Consider the following 13,580-nt stretch of genomic DNA (forward strand, 5'->3'; position numbering starts at 1 on the left):
CTAAACTCTGCGCTAATGTAACACATGTTCCGCAATGAACTTCTACTCATTTGAGAACTTTTACTATCTCTTCCATTGAAAGTGTGATAGAAAACACTAAACTTCTATTTGAAAGAAACAGCTAATAACACAGCACTTTGATCATTTACACAAAGCGATGAACAACACTTCATGGTGTAAACAGTTAACTTTTGACATGATGGTTGATGGGAGCAGTTGTGTCGATTGAAATCGACTTGCCTTGGTCTGTAGGGACAGCTTTGTTGGCACAGCCAATTTAGTCAATACATTGCTGGTTTTATAAATCCCCCTGCATCTTCTCTAACAGCAAGGATGTGTCAAAAGTCAGCAAAATATTACAGTAAACCTCCAAAAATATCTTTGGGCACACTAATAATTACACAGCCACAGAACATAAGCATGTACCCTGATACTGGTCCAGCCAAAATAAAAGTAAACAAGCAGCATTCTCTCTCTCTCGTGGATTTGAACCAAAAACAAAGCAATATGATTAGTTACAAATGCTAGGAGGTGGATTTCCTAAGCAGTTGATCGGATTCCCTAAGCATTTGATTGTAGTCTTAGGGTGAAGTTAACGCTGAAACAATATGTATACAATGACATCGACGTACTACTTTTTGTATAGCATACTATATTGGAAATTAAGGGTTGAACTGATATGAAACATGTGTGAATGTTTGTTTGAAGTGACACTTTCTCCCAACTTCTACCAAAACAGTTACTCCCATCAGCAACTAAGCCCCCCCCCCCCCCCCCCAAGGGGGAGGGGGGGGGCGGGACCTTTTGCCACAAGTTGTTCTGACGTTTACTGACTCTGATCCTCACATTTACCGATTTAGATCTGCTAAGTAGAGCTCCCACTGCTTGAAAATTAAAAAAAAAATTAACTGCATAACATTTGCAAACAAAACCACAGCAGTGTCATTTTATGCCAGTTTTTTTCCATTGACATTGTTTCGTAAAATTGGAAATCATGGGTTAATTATAGATATGTTAACACAAAATGGGTACAAATTAACATAGTGAGCATAAGAAGTTTTACGGGAGCAGTTAAAAATGTTGTAAACAACAGTAAAACATAAATTCTGTGGTTACGCTGTCTGTCATGCTGTGGTTAACAGAATTAGAGCTTGGTAGTTAAAAAATTGAATCAATATGTAAACATAAAACAGTAACATGTAAATATGCTCTGGGCCAGAATAGCTGATAAAATTGCGACACCGATAACCGTATTATTACCAAGTCATATTACCATATGACCAGGATATAATAATCTGCTATTCGTTTCTTAGGCAGAAGATTTCAGAAAATTCTGGGGCAGCAAATCAGAATTGCGGCGTTTCCAAGATGGAGGCATTGCAGAAGCCGTTGTATGGAAAATAGGTGCTACATTGTCTGACAAAAGAGTTATTTGCCGCCTCATTGTTGAATATATTTTGAATATGCATCTTCAGATTGATCCAACTTCAAGCATTACTTATATAGCAGACCAAGTGGAGTCTGTTTTACAGTCACGGAAGGTAAGGACAATTTGCAGGGGTTTTCTTATATTCCTCATAATTACAATTAGATTGTTATTACTTTTACTTCCATGAAACTGGAACTAAACTTTAATAATGATAACAAAATAGTACTGACAAAATATGTAATACAAGAAATACAAAAGATTGTATTTTATTTTCACCGTTAATGTGTCTTGGTGACTTATCATACTGCTGCCATGTATTGGTTTATCTTGATCTCTGAGCTGAACTGTAAAATTGTAATGTGCTGTTTCTCTGGTCTTTTTCAGTTGGTTTCATTTCTGTCTTGTTCTACAAAGCTTGTTTATTATGCCTCAAAACTTGTGGGTTGTTAAACTCTTAGGTGTGCCTGTTGTTTCAGGCAGTGTGTGCCAATAAGAATCAGGCAAACCATGTAAAATGTCTCTGCTTAACTGTTGCGCATTTGTAACTAATGATGTGATTAATTGGCATAATGGTTAGGACACTGGAGTCACATTCGGGTGGAGTGGCATTCAGATCCCCTGTCTTGCCATCCAGTTTTGTTTTCTGTGATTTCCATTAAGTGGTTAAGGGAAATGTCTAGATGGTTTCCTAAAAAAGGATGTGGCTAATTTACTTCCCCATCATTTTCCTATTTGAGCTAGCACACATTTTGACAAAATAATAAATAGTAATGCTGAACAGAACTGTCATGTACTTTCTGCTTTCTCACTCAGTTCGTGTGTTCATGGAATGATAGATGCTGAACACTATTCACTATTCACTGTACTGACTGACTGCAGTACACTGTAATAACGTGTTGTTAGAAAATGCACTATTATCCAGTTGCACACTTCACTTGATTGATGTCTAAAAGGAAATTTCAAATTTGTTTATATTAGTGTTGAGTCTTTAACAAAAAATTCTTTAACAAAAAATTCTATCACTATTGACAAAATACCTTTGCCAGTCCAGCTTCCAGGGTATCATTAAGCTTCTTGGAATGGGCACTAAGTTATCATTTTAACTTATTTTTAAATATATGGTCGCTAATGAGGTATTTTGTTAAATACACTTTTTTAAATTTTTAGAGTGCATTGTGCATATCTTATGAATATCTCTATAAATAAATGCTTTCACAGATCAAACCTGCTGAATTTGAATATGGTACAGGCGAGGAGGCAACCCTAGCAGTGCTCTCTTCATATGATGGACTCACAAAACAGCTTCGACAGTTGAAAGATTTGCCTCTGGAAATAAGCACTGTGCAGGGCAACTCAGCTGTATTTCGTTACTGTGAGGTAAATTTTTCAATTATATGAATCTTCAAGTTGAATGTAAAATTGTGTCATTAAGATTTAAAATTAATTTGCAGTAGGTGCACCAGAACAAAGATGTGAAATAACACTGTTATGCTGTTTATAATTTCTCACAGATTTATTGCCTATTATTCCATCCAGTACCATTAGTGTGCAGTTTGGGCTGGATAACGCTTGCAACTATCCAGTTCTCAGGATCTCACTGTCTCTTTATGCATTAAAATAAATTTACTATATTTAATTGTGCTCTCCCTCAGGGGTGTAAATGATCTATTGTGATATACAGTGACTAAATTTTGCAGTATGAAGAAATATTTATTAATGATATTCTGTCAGCTTCATAGGAGTATTAAGTGTTGTTGATTATCATCTTGTTGATTGCATATATTCAACATTAACGGTATAAATTGTCTAATAATGTTTATGCAGTTATATTGATTATGGTTTGTGGTGCAGTTGTTAAAGTGCAGATAATTATTTAAAACAATATACAGTGATGATTCCATGTGGTATTAGGAAGCAAAAAGTTGACTGAATGTAAGGAAGAGAGAAAATCATTCTCTTCATTTAGAAGATAGGCTTGTTATTGGATGATGCAAAGAGATCCATCCCATGTGTTCTATCTTTTGATTAATAATCATTTAAGTGCTTTTTTTTACCCCTCCTCTCCAATCTAAGTTCTGTCATTAGTTTCATGTTATTTTGCATCTTGTTTGCTATGTCTTTATGTTACAGGTTTTCCCTCCACTTTCTACAACACACAAGTTACAACGAAGTACTTGTGCTGACCGCTCCTTGTGTTATATTTTTCTTGAAGATTCACCACATAAGCATATTCCGCGATGGGTACTACCTATTGAAGGTATTAGTTGTGCTTCTGTCTGGAGTTGTAATTTTTAGCTTGTGGCATTAACACATATTTGAATCAAAATAGTCTTATTAATAGAAACAATGACAATACAGATTTTCTTTAGTAAGTACTTTTTTTGCACAATCAAAGCGATAAATTTGAAATTCTAGCTGCTTGCATTTATTCATGACACTGAATTGCATTATTTCAATGGAGTAATATATTGTGGAGTACACTTGGTTTTGTGACAGTTTTGTATTAAATTTAATTGCTGGCATGATTCTTTTGAAAGAATGTCACCCAGTTCCTGTCACTATTGTACCCAATTTCAAGAAAGATTTGTAAGTGGTATAGAAAGAGGAAAGTGCTAGTTCCAGATTTAATTATTTATTTTTTTGCAATTTTGTGTCCTCTAACTGGTTTGGTGTGACTTGTCATGAATTCCTCTGCTGTGTTACTCTCTTCATCTTAGAGTAGCACTTGCACCCTATATCCTTAATTATTTGTTGGTTATATTCCAATCTCTGTCTTCCCCTGCAGTTTTGATGTGTACAGGTCATTCTGGTACCAAGGAAATTTTCTGTGATGTCTTAAAAAGTATCATATCACCATGTCCCATCTTCTTATCAGTATTTTCTACACATTCCTTTCTTTGCCTGCTCTGCAGAGAATCACCTCAGTCCATAGCTTACCAGTCCATCTAATTTTCAATATAATTACATAACATTGCATCTCAGATGCCTTGTTCTCTGCTTTCCTGGTGTCCACAGTCTGTGGTTTTTTGTCAGAACACTGTCTTTGCCAGTGCTGATCTGCTTGTTATGTCCCCCTTTCTTCGTACATGATATGTTATTTTGCATCCTAGGTACCTCAATTACTCAGCTTCATCCAGTTCATGATCACCAGTTTTGATGTTAAATGTATTGCTAATCTCATTTCTGTTACTCCTTATTACTTTCATCTTTCTTCAGTTTACTCTCAATCTGTATTCTTTACTCATTAGATTTTCCATTCCCATCAACACATTCTGTAATTCTTCTTTACTTTCACCGATGATGTCAGTGTTATCAGTTAATCTCATCATTGATATCCGTTTACCTTGAATTTCAGTCCCACCCTTGAAACTTTCTTTTATTTTTGTCATTGTTTATTCTGTGTTCAGATTAAACAGTAGGAAAGAAGCACAGCATTCCTATCTGACACTACTTTTAGTCTGAACACTTCATTCATTGACTGCCATTCTTTTGTTCTCTCTTGGTTCTTGTGTATATTGTATTGTATATTTCCTGTAGCTAAGCTACTGCACTATTTTACATTTTTTTTTTTTTTTTTTTCTGTGTCAACAAATCCAGCAAGCATGTCCCTTCCCTCTTCCCTCTTACCTCTTACCTCTTACCCCTTCCCCCTTTCCCCTACTGTTGTTGTTGTTGTGGTCTTCAGTCCTGAGACTGGTTTGATGCAGCTCTTCATGCTACTTTATCCTGTGCATGCGTCTTCATCTCCCAGTACTTACTGCAACCTACATCCTTCTCATTCTGCTTAGTGTAGTCATCTTTTGGTCTCCCTCTATGATTTTTACCCTCCACACTGCCCTCCACTGCTAAATTTGTGATTCATTGATGCCTCAAAACATGTCCTACCAACTGGTCCCTTCTTTTTGTCAAGTTGTGCCACAAACTCCTCTTCTCCCCAATTCTATTCAATACCTCCTCATTAGTAATGTGATCTACCCATCTAATCTTCAGCATTCTTCTGTAGCACTACATTTCGAAAGCTTCTATTCTCTTCTTGTCCAAACTATTTATCGTCCATGTTTCACTTCCGTACGTGGCTACACTCCATACAAATACTTTCAGAAACGACTTCTTGACACCTAAATCTGTACTCGATGTTAACAAATTTCTCTTCTTCGGAAACGCTTTCCTTGCCATTGCCATTCTACATTTTATATCCTCTCTACTTTGACCATCATCAGTTATTTTGCTCCCCAAATAGCAAAACTCCTTGATTACTTTAAGTGTCTCATTTCCTAATCTAATTCCCTCAGCATCACCCGACTTAATTTGACTACATTCCATTATCCTTGTTTTGCTTTTGTTGATGTTCATCTTATATCCTCTTTTCAAGACATTGTCCATTCCGTTCAACTGCTCTTCCAAGTCCTTTGCTGTCTCTGACAGAATTACAATGTCATCGGCGAACCTTAAAGTTTTTATTTCTTCTCCATGGATTTTAATACCTACTCCGAATTTTTCTTTTGTTTCCTTTACTGTGTGCTCAATATACAGATTGAACAACATCGGGGAGAGGCTACAACCCTGCCTCACTCCCTTCCCAACCACTGCTTCCCTTTCACGTCCCTCGACTCTTATAACTGCCATCTGGTTTCTGTACAAATTGTAAATAGCCTTTCGCTCCCTGTATTTTACCCTTGCCACCTTCAGAATTTGAAAGAGAGTATTCCAGTCAACATTGTCAAAAGCTTTCTCTAAGTTTACAAATGCTAGAAATGTAGGTTTGCCTTTTCTTAATCTAGCTTTTAAAATAAGTTGTAGGGTCAGTATTGCCTCACGTGTTCACATATTTCTACGGAATCCAAACTGATCTTCCCCAAGGTCGGCTTCTACCAGTTTTCCCATTCGTCTGTAAATAAGTCGCTTTAGTATTTTGAAGGTGTGACTTATTAAACTGATAGTTCAGTAATTTTCACATCTGTCAACACCTGCTTTCTTTGAGATTGAAGTTATTATATTCTTATTGAAGTCTGAGGGTATTTCGCCTGTCTCATACATCTTGCTCACCAGATGGCAGAGTTTTGTCAGGACTGGCTCTCCCCAGGCTGTCAGTAGTTCTGATGGAATGTTGTCTACTCCCGGGGCCTTGTTTCGACTTAGGTCTTTCAGTGCTCTATCAAACTCTTCGCGCAGTATCATATCTCCCATTTCATCTTCATCTACATCCTCTTCCATTTCTATAACATTGCCCTCACGTACATCGTCCTTGTATAGACCCTCTATATACTCCTTGCACCTTTCTGCTTTCCCTTCTTTGCTTAGAACTGGGTTCCCATCTGAGCTCTTGATATTCATACAAGTCATTCTTTCCTGTAGGCAGTATCTATCTTACCTCTAGTGAGATAAGCCTCTACATCCTTACATTTGTCCTCTAGCCATGCCTGCTTAGCCATTTTGCACTTCCTGTCGATCTCATTTTTGAGACATTTGTATTCCTTTTAGCCTGCTTCATTTACTGCATTTTAGTATTTTCTCCTTTCATCAATTAAATTCAATATTTCTTCTGTTACCCAAGGGTATCTACTAGCCCTCGTCTTTTTTCCTACTTGATCCTCTGCTGTCTTCACTATTTTATCCCTCAAAGCTACCCATTTTTCTTCTACTGTATTTCTTTCCCCTATTCCTGTCAATTGTTCCATTATGCTCTCCCTGAAACTCTGTACAACTTCTGGTTCTTTCAGTTTATCCAGGTCCCATCTCCTTAAACTCCCACCTTTTTGCTGTTTCTTCAGTTTTAATCTACAGTTCATAACCAATAGATAGTGGTCAGAGTCCACATCTGCCCCTGGGAATGTCTTACAATTTAAAACCTGGTTCCTAAATCTCTGTCTTACCATTATATAATCTATCTGATACTTTTTAGTATCTCCAGGCTTCTTCCATGTATACAATCTTCTTTTATGATTCTTGAACCAAGTGTTAGCTATGATTAAGTTGTGCTCTGTGCAAAATTCCACTAGGCGGCTACCTGTTCCATTTCTTACCCCCAATCCATATTCACCTAGTACGTTTCCTTCTCTCCCTATTCCTACTACAGAATTCCAGTCACCCGTGACTATTAAATTTTCATCTCCCTTCACTATCTGAACAATTTCTTTTATTTCATCATACATTTCTTCAATTTCATTTATTTCATCATACATTTCTTCAATTTCTTTGTCATTTGCAGAGCTAGTTGGCATATAGACTTGTACTATTGTAGTAGGCATGGGCTTCGTGTCTATCTTGGCCACAACAACGCGTTCACTGTGCTGTTCGTAGTGGCTTACCCGCATTCCTATTTTCCTATTCATTATTAAACCTACTCCTGCATTACCCCTATTTGATTTTGTATTTATAACCCTGTATGCACCTGACCAAAAGTCTTTTTCCTCGTGCCACCGAACTTCACTAATTCCTTCTATATCCAACTTTAACCTATCCAGATCCCTTTTTCAATTTTCTAACCTACCTGCACAATTAAGGGATCTGACATTCCAGGCTCCGATCTGTAGAACGCCAGTTTTGTTTCTCCTGATAACGACGTCCTCCTGAGTAGTCCCCGCCCAGAGGTCCGAATGGGGGACTATTTTACCTCCGGAATATTTTACCCAAGAGGACGGCATCAGCATTTATCCACACAGTAAAGCTGCATGCCTTCGGGAAAAATTACAGCTGTAGCTTCCCCTTGCTTTCAGCCGTTCGCAGTACCAGCACAGCAAGGCCATTTTGTTTAGTGTTACAAGGCCAGATCAGTCAATCATCCAGACTGTTGCCCCTGCAACTACTGAAAAGGCTGCTGCCTCTCTTCAGGAACCATATGTTTGTCTGGCCTCTCAACAGATACCCCTCCGTTGTGGTTGCACCTCCGGTACGGCTATCTGTATCGCTGAGGCACGCAAGCCTCCCCACCAACGGCAAGGTCTATCATGTTCTAATCCCCCATGATTATTAGATTACTATCTCCCTTTATATACTGAATTAGCTATGCAGTATACTTATATACTTTCTCTACTTCTTCATCTTCTGCTTGTGACGTAGGCATGTGTACCTGCACTATTGCTGTTTGCTGTCGATTCTGATGAGAACATCATTGAACTGTTCACAGTAGCTCAGTCTCAGTCCTATCCTCCTATTCGAAGTAAAGAAGAGTAATGGATGTTCCTGGATTGAGCAATAGGAAAATAAGAGAGAGACAACCGCTCACCTATAGCAGATAGATATGTTGAGTGCAGAAACATATAACAGCATTCACACTATCTTTCAAGCACTAACTCTTTTTCTAGCAACATCACACACACACACACACACACACACACACACACACACACACACACATTTACATTTACCATTTATTCCTGCGGTTTTGATGTTACCCTGTATTTGACCAGAAGTCCTTATATTCTTTCAATTGCACTTCACTTAACGCCCCCCCCCCCCCCCCCCCCCGAAAATCAATCCCACCCACCACCCACCCAAAAAAGAAATCTTTGAAGACAGCAGTTAAGTAATAGGCTGTAAAGAGCATGGATTCAAAACAAGGGGCATCCTAGGGTAACATGTTTAATGCCCCAGTGTTTCAGTTGACTGCACAATCATATTCAGTGTATCTATTGTGTGTTGCAGTACACATTTTAAACAGTTGTGTATTTGATTTGCCCTTTTTCAATGCAGTTAACTCCTTGTGTAGTTAGGTGGAATACTTATGCTTCCTTCAAACCATTATTCTTGATAATTTTGTATGTATCTTCAAAAAATACTCTTGTTAAGTAATTACTATTCCCTTATTTACAGCTGTGCCATTTGCAGAGTGCATTAAAAGGGGTAGTAAGTGTGCCATTAATAAGTATGTATGTTGTTATGTGACTGATGAATTATAATTTTATGTAAAACTAAAAGTTTATTTCATCTGTCCTTGAAGAACTTCACTTAATGAATATGCATGGCTGTATTTCTTAATACTGCATTGTAGTGTGAGGAACTGAAGAAAAATTTTTTGCTCTCAGTGATCATTATATTGGCAGCAAGTGGAAAATGGCCAAATGACATAGAAGCTGTTCGCCGTATTCGAGCTGCTTTTAACATTAAAATATCTCAGTGCCTTCATGACCAGTTTAATTTAGCAGCACAGCCATATCAGGATTATGTTGACATACTCAAGGTACTCCTCAGATGTCTATCTCTTTGTTTTATCTTTTAAGGATTTGAATGTAAAAATATGTAAGAAAGAAAGTTGCTACCTACTTTTAGTTAGTTATTTAGCTTAGTTTGTGTGTGTGTGTGTGTGTGTGTGTGTGTGTGTGTGTGTGTGTGTGTGTGTGTGTGTGTGTGTGCACGCGTGCGCACATGCGTGTGTGTGTATGTGTATGTGTGTCTATTGTTGACGAAGGCCATAATGGCCAAAAGCTTTAATTGTGAGAGTCTTTTTGTTGTATCTATCTGCAACCCAGAATCTCCTTTACATGGTGAGTAGCAACTTCCTTCTCATATCTTAGTTTTATCTTTGTACTTTTTGATTTTATTTTTGTGCTTTTTGATTAGTGTTTCATTTTTGTGTTCCATGTTCTCTTCTTATTTTCTATGCTGATATTTCAAGGTTGTCAAGGCAGTATGCTGTGAAAATGGTGGCTGAATTCGCTGTTGGTATAGCATAAATCTGCTTATTCATTTCATTAGCCCTGGTGCTATTGCGCTACATTGTTTTATGCAAATGTTGTTAAATCTCGCTCTGTTTCCCTTAATGAAGCAGGTCGGTGTACTTGTCTATTACACATTTTCACAAAATTCTTCTCGCATAACAGTAGTTTCTTGAAGCACAACTGCAGGAATGTAAATTAATGGATGATACAACTATATCTCCTCAAATGGATGTAAAAAGATGCATGAAACATTGGGAAAATTTGGCAAACAATATACAATTGCAGATAGGGTGGTGTTAACTCTTCTTTAAAATCTAGTCTGTGTGCATGGAAATAAACAGCATAGCTAATGATTTATAGTCAGTTAGCCTTCTCAACTGATGAAACAACAATGGCTGCAATTGTTCTTAGCTACAGCACTGAATCCTTCCTTTTCCTCTCTCTTATCAATTGGAATAGTTAAATTCAAGTTGTTAGCTTCACTATTCCTCAGAAGATGAGACTATGTTTCTTCAATCTTATTTGCTCTCTGATCACCATGCAAAATCCCGGATCTGTCCAGTAATTGGAATTTACTAACCATGTGCAGATTCCATTTGCTTTTCCTACTAACACACTGACTATTTCTACACATCCACAAACATAAAATTAAAATTTTTGTAAAACTGAAGCAACTCTTAAGACTTGCAGCCAAAATGTACTTTTCTCTTAACACAATATTTTGACAAGTCCGGTAGTCGCTGTCATCATGTGCTGAGTATGGGTTTAATTGTGTGTTGTTTGGCCTGCAACTAATTTGATACAACTAAGACAACTACAGTATATAAACTGTCAAAGAAGATGTTAAAGCTGAAATGACAACACACTTGCAAATCCAAAAATCAATTTACTAAGAAAACCCCAAGGACCGAGCAATTTCTTCAAAATGTTTTAGTTGATTCTTGATGACACTTAACCTTTTCTAGATGACACACTCTACTTAAAACCAGATGCTATTGATTTACAGTTTTGTACTTTATAATATTTTAATTCAAGAGCAGTGTAACTACAATTAGTAGTTGCTTTTAGCTTTCCTAATACTTGCTCAATATATACTGTTTCCTTTGTGATTCTGAGCTGACAAGACTCATCTGCAGATGGAGATGCTTCTTAGTAGGTTACATCTAGTTTTGGTGCATAGTACATCATTCAACATTTAAATCTTCTGTCACTGTGTATTTCATAGACATTTTCCTTGATCTGCCTTCCCTCCTAGTATACTGCTAGAGAGAAAATCTAATAAACCTTTAATTTTTTTTACTATCTACTGCTTTTTTATGCTAAGTTTACTTATGTACACTGTGGAAAGAAAATGTCACATTTCTCCTTCTTCTTCTTCCTCTACTACTACTACTGCCACCACCACCACTACTACTACTACTACTGATTTGTTCATGCTTTGTAAATAAAGTAAATGATTACATATGTAATCATGTGTATCTGTACAAAGCATAGCTTAGTTATCTGAATTTTATGTGCAATAGAATATTTAAGTTTTTTTATTATATAACTTTAATTATTTACTATGTGATTTTTGTGCAGAATTGGAATAAACTTGTAATTCAAATAGAAGTTCACATAACTTGAATAATGTGTCTTTAATTTTCTTCCAGGATGGTTTTGTTTTTAGACTTCGTATAGCTTGCACTAGAGAAATAGCATTGTTAAAAGAAATGACCACACCACTTGGAGTAAGAAAGTACAGAGACACTCCACAGTCATTAGCACTTGAAAAGGAAGTTGTTCACTCACCAAAATTGACAAGTGCATTGCATGGGTAATGTATATTAAGAGTAATCTTGTAATCTTTTTAATTTATTCATACAAAACACTTTGGAATTGTAAGTTTTTTTGACTCGGTAAGAACTATGATATCTAAGGTACAAATAACACTTGTATAGGTTTCTGGTACAGCTTTAGATAATAGTGGGTTATTAGTTTTGTTATGTTGTGGTTTAGTATTTCTCTTCTGTACAAACCAGAGACCTGGAAGTTAATCACCAGTTGGCTCCGTTTTTTGTGGCAAAGCTCCAAAAAGTAGGCCCTCCCCCCCCCCCCCCCCCTCCTTTCTCTCTCTCTCTCTCTCTCTCTCTCTCTCTCTCTCTCTCTCTCTCTCTTTCTCTTTCTCATGTGGTATGGCTATGGCTTAGTCTGACATGAACTTAACTACCCAGACAGTTATAAGACAATTTGCAGTTAAACACAAACTCAAAACTACAGTGCACCTCGTACTTAACACATATTCAATGTACACTGCCAGAGATGAATGTATCAATAATCTAGAGGAAAAGACATTAGTACTAAATGAGGATTGCACTTTTAACCTTTGGATTTATCATTTTTTCCATTTGCCAAATTTACTGCAAGGGAAAAGGGCCAACTCAGATCATGATTGCTGTTCTACCATAAACGGCAGGATTTCTGTCATGTAATTCAATTATTTGAAAAAAGAGCACATAAGGCTTCCTGAGTGCAGTAGCTAGTAAAGACTTTATTTATTAAATAAAACACTTTAGTCAAGTACAAGACAACACATGTCCCCCTTACTTTGCTGAGCCCTTCCTACATCCACTGTATGACTTCACATCCACCTAACACAGTGGGTACGTTTATTAAAGTGTATCTGTGTCCAAGTTGGTGTATTATCTGAAGTATAACCCTACTTTTACGTCCCTGGAATTATTATCTTCCCACTGTTTATGACATTTTTTATCAATCTCTAAAAATTCTCTGTGTTCAGAATGTTAATTCCACTTGCTTTTGCATCATCATAACATCTATTTCCCACCATTTACACTTAATGAATCAATGTTAACAGAGAAAAGGAAAAAAAGAAAAAGTGTAATTGAGATACGCTCTAAAACAGAAAAAGTGACAGACCACAAAGAAATAAACCAAATGTTACATTAATCTTTAGATGTGAGGTACATGTCCAGACAAACAGAAAGTTGGATGATTTATTTAAGAGAAAGAGCTTCACAAATTTAGCAAGTCAATAAAATGTTAGTCCAATTCTGGCCCTTATGCAAGCAGTTATTTGGCTTGTCAGGACCACTTTGGTTGCCATCCATGACACTCTGACAGCACAGTATTGTGTCAAATGTCAATGGTATTCTGCAAATCATTTTGTTGCCCTTCATGGCAAGCCATCTTGGGCTTACATTTCAGCAAGATAAGGTCTGCCTGCACACGGTGAGAGTTTCTACTGCAAGTCTTCTTGCTTGACAAACCTTACCTTGGCCAGCAAGGTCACCAGATCTCTCCCCAGTTGAGAATGTTTGGAGCATTATGTGCAGGGCATTCCAACGAGCTCAGGATTTTGATGATTCTGATGCATCAATTGGATAAAATTTGGCACGATATCCATCAGGAGGACATCCAACAATTCTATCAGTCAGTGCCAAGCTGGATAAGTGCCAGAGGTGGACTAGCATGTTATTGACTTGCTCAATTTG

The 13,580-nt window shown here is 37.1% G+C and overlaps 1 protein-coding gene across 1 annotated transcript in view; it reads left to right on the forward strand.

Moving 5' to 3' along the window:
* LOC126281851 (nucleolar protein 6) overlaps positions 1-13,580 on the forward strand; it is a 125,028-nt gene that overhangs the window by 74,657 nt on the left and 36,791 nt on the right. The window contains exons 12-16 of the mRNA XM_049981107.1: positions 1,314-1,541; positions 2,648-2,806; positions 3,560-3,686; positions 9,454-9,608; positions 11,739-11,902. Of these exons, the coding sequence (XP_049837064.1) occupies positions 1,314-1,541; positions 2,648-2,806; positions 3,560-3,686; positions 9,454-9,608; positions 11,739-11,902 (833 nt within the window). The remainder of the gene's footprint in view (positions 1-1,313; positions 1,542-2,647; positions 2,807-3,559; positions 3,687-9,453; positions 9,609-11,738; positions 11,903-13,580) is intronic.

The sequence above is a fragment of the Schistocerca gregaria genome, chromosome 7 (genome assembly GCF_023897955.1).
Source record: "Schistocerca gregaria isolate iqSchGreg1 chromosome 7, iqSchGreg1.2, whole genome shotgun sequence".
In the NCBI taxonomy this organism is placed as follows: domain Eukaryota; kingdom Metazoa; phylum Arthropoda; class Insecta; order Orthoptera; family Acrididae; genus Schistocerca; species Schistocerca gregaria.